General features: G+C 45.0%; 1 protein-coding gene across 1 annotated transcript in view; it reads right to left on the minus strand.

The window, feature by feature from the left end:
* Window positions 1–4,151: 4,151 nt before the first annotated feature.
* FASN (fatty acid synthase) overlaps window positions 4,152–16,636 on the minus strand; it is a 69,701-nt gene continuing 57,216 nt past the window's right edge. The window contains exons 37-43 of the mRNA XM_044981814.1: window positions 16,068–16,310; window positions 10,393–10,581; window positions 8,589–8,816; window positions 7,907–8,127; window positions 7,240–7,338; window positions 6,881–7,132; window positions 4,152–5,879 (exon numbers count right to left, since the gene is read on the minus strand). Of these exons, the coding sequence (XP_044837749.1) occupies window positions 5,742–5,879; window positions 6,881–7,132; window positions 7,240–7,338; window positions 7,907–8,127; window positions 8,589–8,816; window positions 10,393–10,581; window positions 16,068–16,310 (1,370 nt within the window). The 3' untranslated portion in view covers window positions 4,152–5,741. The remainder of the gene's footprint in view (window positions 5,880–6,880; window positions 7,133–7,239; window positions 7,339–7,906; window positions 8,128–8,588; window positions 8,817–10,392; window positions 10,582–16,067; window positions 16,311–16,636) is intronic.

The raw sequence follows: 16,636 nt of genomic DNA on the forward strand, positions 1-16,636 counted from the left end.
AAATGGGTGCAAGACATGACAAATTAGAGTTTCATATGAAAGTGTGTTGGCTATTTCTCAGCAGAGCGTTAGAAAGAGTTTTTGAGCTTGGCAAAGAGCTGCTGGTTTTGGTTTTCTGTGCACAATCCAACAATCACCACAAACTGTTCTGGCCGAATATGGCTTGTGATGCTTGCATACTTCACAGACATTTTTAACTTGTTGAATGCACTGAACTTGTCCCCACAAGGGGGCAATACAACCATACTTGAGGTAAGTGACAAGATTGCAGCATCTGCTTCTACAGAACCAGACTAACACGGCTACTCCTCTGATACTTTAGAAAACTAGACTGAGCAGTGGAATCTGCCACTACTGACAGAATTTCTGGATCCAAACAGCGTGACAATTGACTGTGTGAAAGAAAGGATTGTTGCTCATCTTTCAACTTTGTCAGAATACTTCAGGGTTTACTTTAAAAATATAAACATGGAGAAATATGATTGGATTCGGACTCTGTTCTCAACTTTTGCTATATCATTTTGCCATTTGAGTGGAAAAGCAGAACAGAAACTGTTCAACCTATTGTGAAAATTAAGTTTCAGGAACAGACACCTTGCCCGTTTTGGCTAACTGTTGCTGTGGAGCACACAGTTTTAGTTACAGAAGCAATGAAAGTGTTGCTACCTTTCCCAAAAACATATATATGTGACGCATCATTCTCTGCCATGACAGCTATGAAGACAAAGTTCAGGTCCTGACTGGAAGTGTAGAATGATATATGAGTTTGCTTGTCAACCATCACACCAAGGATAGATGGGTGTGCATGTCTTACTGCAGAGTCTATGTCACTGATATCTGTAATTACTCATACTCTTTTTCTTAAAGTGGGGGTTCTCAAACTTCATTGCATCACAACCCCCTTCTGAGAACAAAAATGACTAGGCAACCCCGGGGAGGTGAGGGGGAGAGGGTTTCAGCGCCAAGCAGGGGGCCTATAACCTGAGCCCTGCCACCCAGGGCTGAAGCCCTTCAGCGTAGGCCTCAGGAAGTCTAACGCCAGCCCTCATGACCCCATTAAAAAGGGGTCGTGACCCACTTTGGGATCCCGACCCAGTTTGAGAACCACCGTCTTAATGCATTACTAACAGTACATGTTTATATGAAGTACACCTATACTTTTGTCAGCCAGTTTCTCAGTTGGGGGTCCATGATTAACATTACATTTGAAAAGGGGTCAAAAAATGTTTGAGAACCTCTGTTTTTAGAGACATCCAATTTCAACTTAGACTTCGGGTGAAGGAGAATCCACTACACCCTTTCATAAATTGTTCCAGTGGTTAATTCCACTATTAAAAAACCTCTACTGTATTTCTGGCCTGAATTTATCTAGTGTCAGCATCTAGCCATTGGCACATGTTAAAGAGCCTTCTACAGTCTGAAATCTTCTCCCTGTGCTGCTAATTATAGCCTATGATCATAGACTTGTATCTTTCCCAGGCAGACCCTTAAAGTACATTTCTCTGGAAAGTGTCTTATTTGGGTGATAGTACGACCTGATCATCTGCACTGGAAGTTCAATATATTCTAGTTATTTTAGACCATGGAGAGCATATTCCAAAAAAGCGATGTCACAAAACAACTCTGCTAGCAGCCCCCTCTCTTTTATACTGGATTGGGGAAAGGTTAACTTGTGTTCCTCTTATTTCCCTCAGCTTCAGCTGTATGGCCCAGGGAGAGTGTCTCTTTTCTAAGAGGATCCCAGGTAAGTTAGGGCTTTATGTGTCAGAATCACCACCTTAAATTCTATCCAGAAACCACTGTATGGCTAGTGCAGCTCCAGAGTGCTGCTGTCACATGCTCATGGTAAGTAGTTGTATGGGGTGCCATATTCTGCACTAGCCCTAGTTTCCAAGTGGATTTAAAGTGTAGCCCCATTGCATTGCAGTCATCCAGTCTAAAGTATTTATAATACTACAGAGTAGGTAAGAGTTGTTGAATTCAGTCACATGCTCCTGCTGCATATGTGGATATGCAATAGCAGTCTGCCATCCTGTGGCGTCTCACATTAACCTAATGCACTAAGCAACAATTATATTTTGGTACATAACACCAACACTTGTGGCAATTAAAAGAACCTGATCATATAAAGATTATAGTCATATGGAGGCCCATACTTCAATCACAAAACAGGGTCTTGTATTCTTCTGCATGTGAAAACTACACCCAATGCATGCCCCTTTATTCCCATTCGTGGTATCTCTGGCATAATAAATCACGCTTGCTCTATACTCTCCCTTCTTTGAATTGCTGAAACAGTTTCATTTTACTTCTCTAGCTGCTCTTTCAGCATCTCTTGGGAACCTCTCCCTCCCACACTGTCCCATTTCACCCTAAGTACCAGGTGATAGCCCTCTCTTTTTCTCTCTATACCTGGGCTCCTGGCACAATGACCAAATTTCACAGCAACAAATAAATTCTGTTGCAATGTGTTCTCACTGAACTATCTGTCAGTCCCTTTCCTCCTCCCCCAGCACATGACTTTGGCTCATAGTTGAAATACTCATTGGGTAAGATTTGCTGATGGTTATTTTCAGCAATGATTATTTGCAATAGTGGCTTTTCCCCCTCTATCTTCTTCAGATACCGTTCCACAGACCATGGCAGTTGTGATAGTATCCAGGTAGGCCAGCTCAGAAACTCCCCGCCCCCCATGTGCTAGAGAAAAGGGGGAAGTTCATAGCTGGTTTCAGTAGCAAATTTTTCCAGCTGCCACAGCCTCAACTATTGCACTGTTCTCCAGGTAGTCCTGATAACCAGCCAATGGTTCTGACTCCCGAACCTTGCACTTCCTGGGTCCACACAATAGTACAGGGAGAAAGCACTGGAATCCAATTAACTTCTCTTTTGAGAGTTTAATGTCACTCTCCACTTGGAGACTTGGCTCTGGCAGAAATTTCCTCTCTCAAAGAAGCAAGTGTAACAATAGTGCTTGATTCTGCACAAATAAAATACAAGAGCCATATATCTGTCACAATAGCTCATTGAGAACCATTAGGCAATATAAGCCTATTAAGTTATTTTTGGCAGACTATATTCAGCAGCCAATAAGATAATGGGTTATATAGCTGCAGCTGAAGTTTAGATGTGAAAAAAAATACCGTTTTGGGATAACAAATACAAAAACTTTTCCATTTCTCTCCTTCAAGATCATGTGTGCCATTATTTGATAGGTCATTCTTGATGTACTTACTACTAAATCAGTAGCTGCAAGCAGTCTGTGAGAGGCCATGCACATTTATGTCACTTTAGAAATAATTAGCACACACCTTCTGCTTTAACTATTGGAACGGAATTAGCTCTAGCCTTGTCCACTTATTCAGAACTATTCATTTAAATTGCCACTGTACAATAGCAGCACTTTCCTTCAGCTCAGACCCCTGTTAATTCAGCACTGTTTGCGAAGTTAATTCAGTTTTGTCACCTTCCTTCTTCCAGCTCTTCAGTACAGGCCATGTCCTTGAGAATTCCCCCCTCCCCTGGATCACTGCAACTGCCAATAATTTTGAAACATTTATTACTGAAAATTTCTCTTTCATTTTGTGTTTTACTTCTTGCCTAAGTGCCTGGATTTTCAAGAATGGCGCTCAGAAATATGGCGTTTTAGTCACACACAGGTGACTATGTGATTGACCCACTCTCCTTTTCAGTGTAGGGTCAGGGCCGTGGCAATTACACACACACACACACACACACACACACACAGAGCTGACTGTACTACTTAACAGCATTTTGCATGGACCAAGTGATTTACACATTGTCTAATAAATCTTAACAGACCTATGAAACAGGTGCTATAAGCCCCATTTTGCAGATGGGGAAACTGAGGCAGGGAGGTTAATGATTTATCCAACACAGAGTCAGAGCTAAGATTAGGACTTTTGTGTCCAATGCCCACTCTTAGTTTGGTTACACCTGTCTGAGGTACTAAGATCATGGCTACAGGTTTCAATGTTCCAAAATACCAAATGCATCATCTTTACAGCCTTCCAACAATATTTGCCAGCAGAAGTTTTGGAGGGATTTTTATACCAAGAAATGGAAGATTCAGGATGACTGACAAATAAGGAGGCGGAGGGAGGAAGAGGAGAGAGAAAGAAAAGCCATCCAGCCAGAGATCAATTATCATTTAATTTTAGGAGAGCCAACGAGGAAAGGACACTCTCTAGAGCAGCATTTTTACCAAAGGCATGTAAAAAATGAAAAAAAAACAGAACAAGACTGACTTGGAAATGTTTTAAGTCAACACTGTGTTTGCATTTCAAATTTCCACACAAATATTTTATTAAACTAAAACCAGTTACTCAGCTGCCATCCACAGAGGGTGGTTTAACCAACCGAGCCCCGACCTCAGAACCTGTTGCAGTCAGGGACACTCCTGTCATTGGACTGTGCCAATACTGACAAAATAATCTAGTGGGCGAGCTGGATTATATATAATGCAGTTCTGAGAGGCACAACGGCTCCAATCTAGTTGATGATGTTTGCTCCCCATGTTTCCTCTGTATCATAGGTACAGCATGAATTCACTGGTTTTCCTAAAGACAGGTCCAGCGTAGGAAAAGTAAGAAAAAGGCGTGTTGGATTCTAAAGTGGAAATGTCTTTTAAAAAGGTATCAAATCTTTTAAAATAATTTGCCACTGAACTGATTACTTGGCTAACGTGTAGGATTTCCAGTCTCAGTGAGGAGAGGATGAGTGCACACAAGGATGGCCCTAGGCTTAGCCAGGCCTGGTGCTAAATAAGATATGCAGGGGTGTTAGGCAGACAGCTATAACCACTGCAGAGCTTTGGTTCTGGGAGAGCAGGGGGTCATGAGGAACTAGGGAGGGTGAAAGTCTCAGAGTTAATTTTTTCAAAGTGTGTATGGTTGAATGGAGAGGCTAATGGTGGGTCAGAAACAAGGTGAAGTGGTAGGTGTATTCTGGAAGAGGGGCCTGAAGTTGCAGAGACCCCAGTACAGGGCCCTGTGCAGCCCACACTTGGTATGTGCCTATGGTCAGCTGTACAAGTACATCAACCCAAGTTACTTAAGGTGCCTAGCACAGCAGCATCTTGAGACCCTCCCTGACCCTCCTCTCTCTCTTCGTGAAGCAAGGAGGGGAGGGACTGCTGCAAAGATGCATTTTGGTTTAACAAAATTGGCAACTTCACCTGGTAGAAGGAATAAAAACTTCCAAACTATGTTTTGTTTTGTTTTCTTTAAATTAATGATAAATTAAAACTGGGAAGTTGATGCAATAAATACGCAAACTATTTCAAATAAAAAAGAGTTACAAGAGCCTCAATGGAATTCTATCCAGCTTAACTACAGACTGATTCTTCACAGATCAACAGATGTCTCCAAAATCAGCTGCAGCTCCCCTCCTTGCTAACTGGGCTTAGTTAATAAGTGCTATCACTTATCCTTTGGAATACTGTTAAGACAACAAAATGATACATAGCACAAGAAGTCTACTCCTAAGTTTGTTTTTCATGCTGCCAAAGGGGTAGGAAGTAGCCATAGATGTAGGTCCATGTAGCAGTGTAGAGTGAGAGTGTCACAACACTGGAGAGAGACATCCATCAGCAGGACTTCCTAGACCTGATTGCAGAGCAGATGGGATGTTGGATTACAAGAAGAGTTCCTTGGGGTCTGTCGTAACAAGGGATATATTGCTGGAATTCTCTTGGCCAGTGATAGAAGGTGAGCAGAAAGGGACTAACCCTCTCGGACGCTGACCCGGGGCTCTGCTAGTGAACTGTGGATGATCCCAATAATTGACTCAACACCAGCTCCCTCCAAGAAGGTACGGTGATCCCCTTCAATGACATGGACAGATACTTTCCCCTCACAGACCTACACATGGCAAAAAGACAAAAGAAAATTTTATATCCAGAATTCTAAAGCATTTTAGTTCCACATTCTTGCTGCCTTAGCTATAAGACATGAAAGTCTGAGACAGAAGGGTGAGGTTGAAGGTCTCTAGCTTCTGACACATGTTCCATTCTCTGTTCTGACTCTATGACCTTTTCATTTCAATGCTTCAATGTATGCACTGTTGAGGGCAGGCCATAGGGGGCCAGGACCTCTACCTTGGGCCCCAGTAGAAGTGGATCCATTTTCCCCATCACAGCAAGGAATAAGCTGGTGTAGCTGGTTGTGTTGGGAATGTAAACACTTTCAGAAAGATGGCAATTTTAAGGATAGTCTCTTGGTGGGTGGGAACACACGCAATTAACTTTTCTTAAGTGCATGATAAAAATTGTATCACACAACGCTTGGTGGGAAGGGGAATAAATGAGAAGTTCCAAAAGGGAAGAGCATCTGGGCTGTAATGAGGAAAGGAAGGAGGAAGATTATTTTTAAAGAAGATCAATAAATTCTCTTCCCCTTCCTGCTGTCTTATGTTATATCAAGAGGGAATAATTTTTAAAAATGAGTGCACAAAGGTTAAAAAGCAAAGACTGTTTTAAGTTGTCTCTGCTTCAACCCTCCCCGTACTGATTTGTTTGCAGACTAGTAGCTCTTCAGAGCACAGAATGCATTTTGGGAGCTATAAGAATTAGCAGTAGAAACAACTGTAGGTTGCTGTTAAGGAATTGCTTCAAAATTGGAGTGAGAACTTCTCCTGGACCTCAGCCTCCTTTGAGACTGACACTGGCCTAGAACTGTGCAGCCTCCTCTTCATGTTGTTTTCTGGGGACTCTTCAGTTTTCAGGAAGAGAGAGTTGCAAAATTATTATCCCCCAAAGCCAATATTTTTGGGGGAGGGCAAGAATATGGCATCCTGCCACTTCCTTCCTGCCCCCCAACTAGAAAAGTGCAGCTTCATACCTGGAGCTGTTCCTTAAACTAACCTCTGAGAGCTTGTAATCTCCACCCAGGCCTTCTTCATACTCGTTGTGGGTCTTTGCCCTCAGTAGCGTTACATTCCCATGATACTTGGACTCCGGCACATACTTGTCAGCAGCCTTCAGTTTGTAGTAAAAGGAAGCAGCAGCAAAACTGAGAGTCTCCCGATTGATGTTTTTGTGGCTCAGCGTTATCAGATCCACAGCAGCATTGACACGAGCTTCCAGGTCTTGCAGAGGCAGAAGAGTCTCCAGCAACTGTAGATAGTAAAGAACAATTTACTTCTAAGTGAGGTGCAGCTACCAGCTTCTTCTTGTGTGCAAGAGGCATTTCCCTGTAGCTATAATAACGGGAGGAACATTACCTTATTGTATTCAGTGCTTGTGAACTGCTGAATGAAGGCACACAACGCTTCAGTCTCTGCCTCAGCCTCATTTCCTGGGGTCAACTTGGCTCGGTAGCTCTGGGAGAGAGAAAGTGTCACTAATACAAAAAGGGAAGCTCTTTCTTGCTCACTAGATAAGATACCATAGTATGGTGCCCTGTACTTGACAGCAAGTGACTGAAAAGCTTAGGAGAATCCAAACAGGACAACAAACCCAGAAACCACACAAAGAGTACAAGTGATCTCCACGTGGATGTTACTGGGGGACTGACCAATTGCCAATATTTTGGGGTCCTTTAGAGAGCTTTATGCCAGCCAGAAGGGAGGATATGGGGGTGCTAGGAGGCCTAGCCAGGTTAGGACCCTTGCTTGCAGCACAAGAACATGTTGGAGGCTTCAGTAACTTGAAACAAACAGGCTAATTCCACCATTTATTATAGGACATCTGAATCAGCACTTGCATCCTAGTCAGCTCATGGAGCAGAGCTGCTGTTTTACAGTCACCTACACCTCCTTGTCAGCTATTTTTTTTCCTGGAAATTTTTTTTTTTTTTTTTAAATGGCTCAGGTCACAAGGAAGGCTCTCAAATCATTAACATTGGTGAGAGACAGGATGGTCTCTGAAGATTCCCCTGGAATCTCTTACCTGAGTGTATGCTGCCACATAGGAGTGGGACCCATCGAACAGGAAGAGGCTGTTGAGTGAATGGGAGGGGTTCTGCTGAGCTTGCAGCTGGGAGCACATTTCAAAGGCTACACAGGCTCCAAAGGAGTATCCTGCAATGCGATAGGGTCCCTCAGGCTGCACCTGCTTTATACAGTCAATGTAATAGGCTGCCAGGCTCTGTATACTGTCCAGGGGAGCAGCTAGAAAGAGGAAGCAAATATTGGAGTTAGGAACAGGTTGAAATCAGAGTAAGAGATGAAGTTACATCTCTACCAGCTTAGTAATGGCTCCATTAGAAACACTCAACTGCTTTTAAAAGTGTATTTCTATATAGATTATGACAAGGGTTAAATCTCTATTTCTAACCAAACAAGTAATTGTGCCCCAGCAGCATCAGTGATGAGCAGAGTCTTGTCCATCACTCTGGCATATGGACCCCCCTGCATGAGAACACATTTCCACATTCAAGCATCTTCTATTTACACTGATATTTCTCTTTCCCATTTAACTGGGGATGTTTGTGACTTTTCTAAGTGGACTCAGTCATGGGTCACTGAAGCTTGGAGCTCTGCGTGCCGAGGTCAGAAACTAAGCCCTCTGTGCAATGATGAAAGCTACCAAGTGAGGTTTAGAGAGTCAAGATGAATAAGGATACAGATACCTTTTGTGCACTGGAGTCCATAGCTGGGCATACTGAGTCTGGAGGCAAGTGTGTGGAAAACTGTGATGGATCCTTCGATGGGGTGAATGAGGAAAAGAGGGCGTTCTGTGCTCTGTACCTCATTGAGCCGGGTGATTGTTGGCCCTTCTGGATTTACCAGCAGGTTGTTCAAGTCCAATTCAGGGTGCTCAGCCTGGCCAGCTTTCATCAGAAGGGATGGTTTCAGTTCTTTAAAGGAAAGCACATCAGGAGAAGCCAGTTACACTCGGGGTCAGATTAGTGGGACAGGCAGCATAGCCCACAGAGAAGCAAAGGCTCGTCTGGACTAGCCCTCTTGCTCACTAGATCATTAAATGGCAGTGAGTGTAATCCATATAGAAATTCAGGCTTGGTGCCTCAGAGGGGATGTTCTGCCAGTGCCTTGAGGAAGGGGGACTCGTGGAGCAGAGCTGCTGTTTTACAGTCACCGACACCTCCTTGTCAGCTATTTTTTTTCCCTGGAAATTTTTTTTTTTTTAAATGGCTCAGGTCACAAGGAAGGCTCTCAAATCATTAACATTTAAATTTTTTTTAAAAAATTTAAATTTAGAAAAGGACACTACCTCTTCCCCCACAAGCCTGGCTTTGGATTTCCCTGTCCACACTGATACTGCTGCTAAAGGCTAGTTCAGGTTCAGGCTCAGGCTACCTGATGCTAGCTCTCTGCATCCGCATTGCTGACGCTATCTAGGGGGCACCTGGAGAGCTGTCTGAGCTGTGCTGGTGATCAGGCAGCAGAGAAATGGAGATGGAAGACAAAATAAGCTTCTTTCTCCTGGCCTTGGGTCTTCTCTTAGGGACTTCTCTGCCCCCTGCCAATAACTGGCTGGACCAATCCACTGGGGCAGCACAGCTCTAAGTGGCAGTGCTATGCTCACTTGTTACTTACAATACGATCAGTTCACACCAGGCCCCATTCCATCACCTGTCACTAAGAGGCTCTCACCATTACATATTGAAAGGGACAGCACGGGAGTCTGTTTATTATTTTAAATGTATATGGACCTGTAACGGGGCGGACTCACCCCTGCGGCGCCTCCTGCTGGTTGCTCTGGGGAATTAGCTCTGTTCCAGCGTTCGGAGCGCCCTCTGCAGGCCGGTGATCCACCTGTCTTCAGGCCCCCCGTGTCCCTCCCTGGACCAGGTGCCCTCTTACATGGGGTGCTGCCCCCTAGCAGTAACCCCTTTCTCTCTGAGTCTCCCCTCCTTAGGGAACCCTCACCCTCTATCCCCACCTTGCCTCAGTATTTGGCTACTGCCAGTCATTGTCTAGCCCCACACTCTGGGCAGACTGCAGTATCAGCCTACTCATCACTGGCAAGAAGGGTTCGGACCTGCTGCCCTGGCCTACCCCTGGGCTGCCCTCTGCAACCCCCAGTACCTGTTGGCCCACTGCTAGGCCGCAGCCTGGGGCTTTCTAGGCTGGAGCTCCCCAGCTCCTCAGCCTTCCCCAGCCCTGCTGCACTCAGGTATCCAGTCTCAAGCTCCTAAGCAGCCAGGCCCATCTCTCTCTATAGCCAGAGAGAGACTGTCTGGCTTCTGGCTTCCCTGCCTTCTTATAAGGCCCTGTTGCTCTGTTTGGGGCGTGGCCCCCAGCTGCAGCCACTTCCTCAATTAGCCCAGCTTTTTGGAGCAGCAGCTCTCAAGCCCTGCTAGGCCACTTTTAAACCCCCTCCGGGCCAGAGCGGGGTCCACCCCGCTACAGGACCCCAATGGCTATTTTTGTGACCATTGTCCCCACCAAGGCCAAATTCAGATGACGTACCCTCTGCTGTTCCAGCCTTGGAGGAAAGTTCTCGCAGTTTATTAATTGTAAGCAGTCGAATCTCTCTCATAGTCATGACAAGATCATAGTCCCTCTCCAGAGTCTGACGCACTTCCACTCCCATCAGGGAGTCCAAGCCTAGATCTGCCAGAGAGCTCTCAGCATTCAAACTGCTCACGTCACGGACACCTGATGAAAAGAACCAGATGTTTGAAAAACAGACTGATGTCCTTCTACCTTTTGGACTGTTCCTGCAATTATTATTGAACATGGGTATTATGGTAGCGCCTAAAGGCCAAGCAAGAGTAGGATCCCACTGTGCTAGGCACCACACAAAAAGAGAGCAGCAGATGACCCCTTCTCCGAACTCAAACTAAATAGACGAGATAGACACATATCCCATCCCCTATCCTAACACACAAGCAGAATGAATAATGTCATGTTGGTGCCACAATTTTTAATTATTATTAATTTGTAGTTTTACTTACGAGATCAGCTAAATGAGAAGAAAAGGGAGAGGAAGAGTGGGTGAGGAGCAGATGTGGAATGAAGCTGAGGTGAAGAGATTGGGGGGGGGGGGGGGAAGGATGGAGCAAACAGCCAATCAGCACAGGGCAGAAAGAGTCCAGTCAGAATTGTAGAAAGTTCTGTGAATGTCCAAAGGACCCAAGGACCCTGCTCCTTCAACATCTTGCTGCAAATTCTCTTCTCCTTCTCCTCTTTCCCCTGTTTAGCATATTCCAGGGCTCCATCCGCTGTACTCATGACCTTCTCTCTCAAGCCTCACTTCTTGGGCAGCCCCCCGCCGCTGAATTACTGCCAAAGCAGGACCCGGCACTTCGGGGGCGGTGGGTCCCGCTTCGGCGGGCGGAAGGACCCCCCACCACCGAAGACCCAGAGTGGAAGAAGCTCAGGGAGCCTGGGCCCTGCGAGAGTTTTCCGGGGCCCCTGGAGTGAGTAAAGGAGTGCCCCACTTGCCGCCCCCCCCCCCCCGGCGGCCATGCTCCTCAGTGGCTCCCTAGAACTTTCACAAGTCACCTCCAGTCCATTCCCCATAGCTGGGGCACACCCTGGACCTGGTGTTTGGATTAGTTGTCAATTTACATAACAGTGCAAGCCACCATAGATCTATCAGTAGCATCCAGTATCAAACACTGCGTTCCTGGGCAAGCTCATAGAAACAATAGCCAAAGGACAACTTCAAGCTCATCGAATTGACCCTAATAGCCTGAATCCAGATTGTGCTGGGTCTAGGATAAGACATGGGACTGAAACCACTTTAGTGGCACGGATGGACATCATTCTGCTGTCAATGGCAGAGGGCAGACACCCAGTCTCATCCTCATGAACCTTTTTTTACAACATTCAACACTGCTGAGCATTCACAGATTCCAAGACCAGGAAGGGATCATTGGATCATGTAATCTGACCTCCTTATAACACAGGCCAGAGGACTTTCCCAGAATTATGATGGAGAATCTACCACAAACCTTGGTAAATTGTACTGGTTAATTACTCTCACCGTTGAAAATGTACACCTTATTTCTATTCTGAAAATGTCTAGCTTTAACTTCCAGACAGTGGACTGTGTTATATTTTCTCTGCTAGACTGAATAGCCCGTTATTAAATATTTGTTCCCCCATATAGATACTTACTGACCTCTCAAGTCACCCTTTAACCTTCTCTTTGTTAAGCTAAATAGATTGAGCTATTTTAGTTTATCACTATAAGGCATGTTTTCTAATCCTTTAATTAGGCTCATGGCTCTTCTCTGAACCCTCTCCAATTTACCAACATTCTTCTTGAATTGTGGGCACCGGAACTGGACACCATATTCCAGCAGTGGTCGCACCAGTGCCAAATAAAGAGATAAAATAACCGTGCTACTCCTACTGGAAATCCCAATTTATGCACCCCAGGATCAGATTAGCTCTTTTATCCACAGCGTGACACTGGCAGCTCACATTCGGCTGACTTCCCACTATTTGTTCCTAGACGTATACATTTACATTTAGGCACATTTGCACACAGTAGGACTCCACAAGTATCAATTCTCTTTCCAGTTCTATTCAATATATTATGTGCAGCCACTAAGTAAACTGGTCAGTCAACATGGTCTCATGCCAGGAATGTGCAAATGGATATGTATCTCTTCTTATCCTTCACCACATATGACAATACTTTATCACCTAGATGACCTAGTGCTTGGATGAAATCAGCTCATAGATAAAAACAGCAGTCTGAAGGTGAATCCAAGCAAGCCAGAGGAAAAACTGAAGAGTTCACAGCCACCATGCAGTTTCTTTTGGTTAAAGGCACACACCCACAATTGGTCACTTCAGTCCGTAGTTTAGGAGTGCTCCTGGAATCCTAACAGATGCTAGTCTTGCACAGCAGCATCTGCAAATAATGGTTTCTACCACCTCCAGTTGGATAGAGGACTCCATCCCATCCTGGTGGATGATGACCGTGCCTCTTTTATACACACCTTTGCCAGCTCCTGTCTGGACTACAGCAATGCAATAACTGGGTATGAAGCAGTCATCCCTTAGGAAGCTCCAGTTAATAAAGAACACTAGCATGTCTCCTCAGAAACATAGGTTACCATGAGCCCATCAGATCTTGTCCTCCACTCTCTACATTGACTTCCCATAGAATAAGTTTAAGGTCTCAGTGCTTATCTTCAAGGTGGTCAATTGCCTGGACCCAGCATACCTAAAAGATTGCCTAAAGTTCCATGAAGGTGGTTGTGGTGACAATTCTACTCTTCAGGCACAGTGGAACTTTTGACTACAAGAATAAAGCTCACCTGTGCAGGAGACAGAGCTTTTTCAGGACCCAGTCAGACTTGGGAAACAAACTCCTATAAGAGCTAAGGACAATCACAAACCTCACTCCCTTCCACTCCATGTGCAAGGCACACTTCTTTGATTTGCCTTCTGTAATATAAACAGAGCAGCATGGACATTTAAAAAAAAAAATCCTACCAAAACACTACAGTGCACACAAAATTCTCCCCTTGTAGAGAGGATAAGAGAGATCAAACTGCTCAACAGAAGTTAATCATATCACTTAATGCACTACTGGAAGGTGCTCAGATACACCAATGAGGGCACCATAAGAACCTAAATAGAATAGCATGGAATAGAGGTTTTCCAAACAGATGTTTAAGGAGGGAGAGTTCCTGTCCTGAGGAGCTTGCAGTCCAAGAATGGACAGAAAGACAGGTTATCAGAGGTTAAGGAAAGGAGAACAGAAAGATTTTAGATTTAGTTGTAGACAATGCAGAAGAAATTACAAGTTAAACAGACTGGGAGCGGAAGGAGGAAGAAGAGTCCAACATTCCTATTATAGTCCTTTATGGATGATGCTGAATGTAGCATATGCAAGAGAACTGGAAGTTTGGCATACAAAAGTGGAGTGGTAGAAGTACCATGTCAGATGGTGAGATTCAGGTTTCTTTGAGAGCCAGGCGGTAGAGGGAAGAGGAAAAAGGTGGAGATGGGTAAGACTGCTGGTGTACTGAGACCAATGCCTATCATGCTGACCAACACTATCTTATTAATTCCTTATACCCCGTGTTGGTCTGTCTGCATTCATTTACAGTCTCTTGCCTTATACTTAGATTGTAATTTCTCAGGGGCAGGGACTGTTTTTATTCTGTGTTTGTTCAGCACCTAGAACAATGGGGTCCTGGTCCATGACGGGCTCCTCAGTCTTACTACAATAATAAAAAGATGGAAAGATTGGACAGAAGATGATGGAACAAGGCAGCACAGGGTGAATGTGATTGGCATCCTAACAAGATGATAAAGCAAAATAAATAGCGAATCAATTAGTTATGCAGATCATTAAAGATCAGTTAATGAAAAATCAGGATACAGAGAAACAAGGCATCAGAGAGTTGAAATGAGATGCAGAACTCTAAATCTTTCCCTCCCCCACTGCCAATATCACTACCTCTTCCTCCAAATCTTGCATAATTATAACCTTGGTGTCATCTTCCTCTTGGGCATCTGGACTCTTGCTAATTCCTCCTATCACCCTAAATACTCTAATGTAAAACCTCTCCCCATGGATCAAACTGGTCTGATCTTCCTTCTCTCTGGCCTCCCCTGACTCAACTCCATTGTTCTCCCTTTCGGTCTGTCACAGAGATCTTCCCTCTCCCTTGAATTTTTGCATGGATGACTACTCTTCTGCATTCAGTTCAAGCCTCTCACCCCCTCACCGTTAAGGCTTTTTATAGATACTCCTGCCTATAACTCTGACCTCATTTCCTCCTGCACCAAATCCTGCTCCCTGTGTTATGCCTGAGGGAATTTTGCACCAAAAATTAAAATAAATAAAAATAAATAAATTCTGTGCCAAAAAAGATTAAATATTCTGCGCACAATATTTTAAAATTCTGCAAATTTTATTTGTCAAAACACCACAATATAATCACATCATTTTCAATTATTTGCTGACAAGTATTTTGAAATAAAATTACCAAAATAATTGAAAATGGTGTGATATTATTATTGTGTTTGTGTTATTTTGACAATTAAAACATGCAGAACTTTGCAGAATTTTAATTTTTTTAATGTTTCAATGCAGAATTCCCCCAAGACTACCAGAGTTCTACATGGCACAATCTGTGTATGGACAGCTCGGTGGACGGGGGAATCTGGGTGCACAGGGACTCAGTGCAGGGTTCTGGGTGCAGGGGGAATGGGACTCTACAATGGGGAGGGGGTGAGGTGAAGGTGGTTAGGGCTCAGTTGGGGGAGAAAGTGGGGCTTGGTGTGGGGGTCAGGGTGCAGCTGGTTGGGGCTCAGTAGGGTGGGGGTCCAGGTATGGGGGGGGCTTCTGATGCAGGGGATGAGGCTTAGCAGGGTGGGGATTTGGGGGATGGTTCAGGGGGCTTCTGATACAGAAGGGGCTCAGGTGTGTGCGCGCGCAGGGAGCTGCTCCCCCCTCCACCCAACCTCCATGCACCTGGACCCCCCCCCCGCCCCAACCTGCTGCCCCCCATCTCCCTGCTGGAACCATCCCACCGAGCCCCCCACCCCAACATACACACAGATAGGTTCCTGCAGCCAGGGGAAGTTTCTGGGGCTTGATCTGACCCAGCCCTGGCTGCTCCATGCAGGGAAGGGGGAGGGGGAAACTCAGTCTCCGTCCTCTTCTCCTCCCCACCCCCAGCTGGGACTAATGTTCCTGGGTGGCCAGGGCATCCCCAGACCTCCCTCCCCCTAATTATTTACCTCTAAACCCCACCCCCCCAAAAAAACAAAAAAAACCCAACCCAACAACACTACCTGTTCTGTGAGGTCAGCTCTGACCACTGCCTGTGCTGCTACTGTATCTGTATGCATCTCGATACTGTGAAGTCTTGGAATCTAAGGTCTAGCCTTCAATTTGTGCATTTTTCCTATTGTGAAGTTCTGTGCACATGCACAGTGCTATAAAAATAGTGATACAAGCAACACTCCCACAGCTGTGTAACAAAGATAAAGATACTTCTGGAGAGTCAATAGATGCTTTTGGACCAGAGCAGGCTGCACTCCTGCATACAATTCCCTTCAGACAGTGGCTGGTACCAATACTTCCTATTGCAGATTCTAGAGTAAGTTGTGGCTTCTAGAATTCTGATCACAGAATGTTTGTAATTATTAATGATCTAATTTACCCAGGATGTGGGCAACAGCCTCCACAAGGTCCCGCTGGCTGCTTCCTTCACTCTTCACTGAGACCTTCTCTGCCAGAACAAAACTAGACATGACAGGATGAGGCTGATTCAGGAAGTGGTCCAGAACTTCCAGGCATGAGCTGAGTCGCTGGGGAAGAGTTCCACCAACCACAGTGTCGTTACTGCCCATTGTCTCCAAGACAACACCGACATCCCCAATGGCGCCCCACTGCACGGCCAGGCCTGCGAAAGAAGGCAGGAGAGAGAACACATTAAATTACTAACTGGAGCACATGGCAGCAGGGATAGGGGAAAAGCTAAAGAAAACAGAGCAGGTGTCTTCATTCACTTGAAAATCTGGGTGAAGGGTCAGAATCTGGGAGGAATGTGGGCAATCGTAGCAGGCACAAAGGAGGGACAAGCAGGAATATAGAGGGGAAAGTCTAATGAACATCACAGAAGTATGGGGAATAAAATGGGAAGAACTAGAAATTCCAGTGAACAACCACAGTTATGACATAATTGGCATTGCAGAGACTTGGTGGGATAATTCATGACTATTGGTATAT

Source organism: Mauremys mutica, chromosome 12 (assembly GCF_020497125.1).
Source record: "Mauremys mutica isolate MM-2020 ecotype Southern chromosome 12, ASM2049712v1, whole genome shotgun sequence".
Classification (NCBI taxonomy): domain Eukaryota; kingdom Metazoa; phylum Chordata; order Testudines; family Geoemydidae; genus Mauremys; species Mauremys mutica.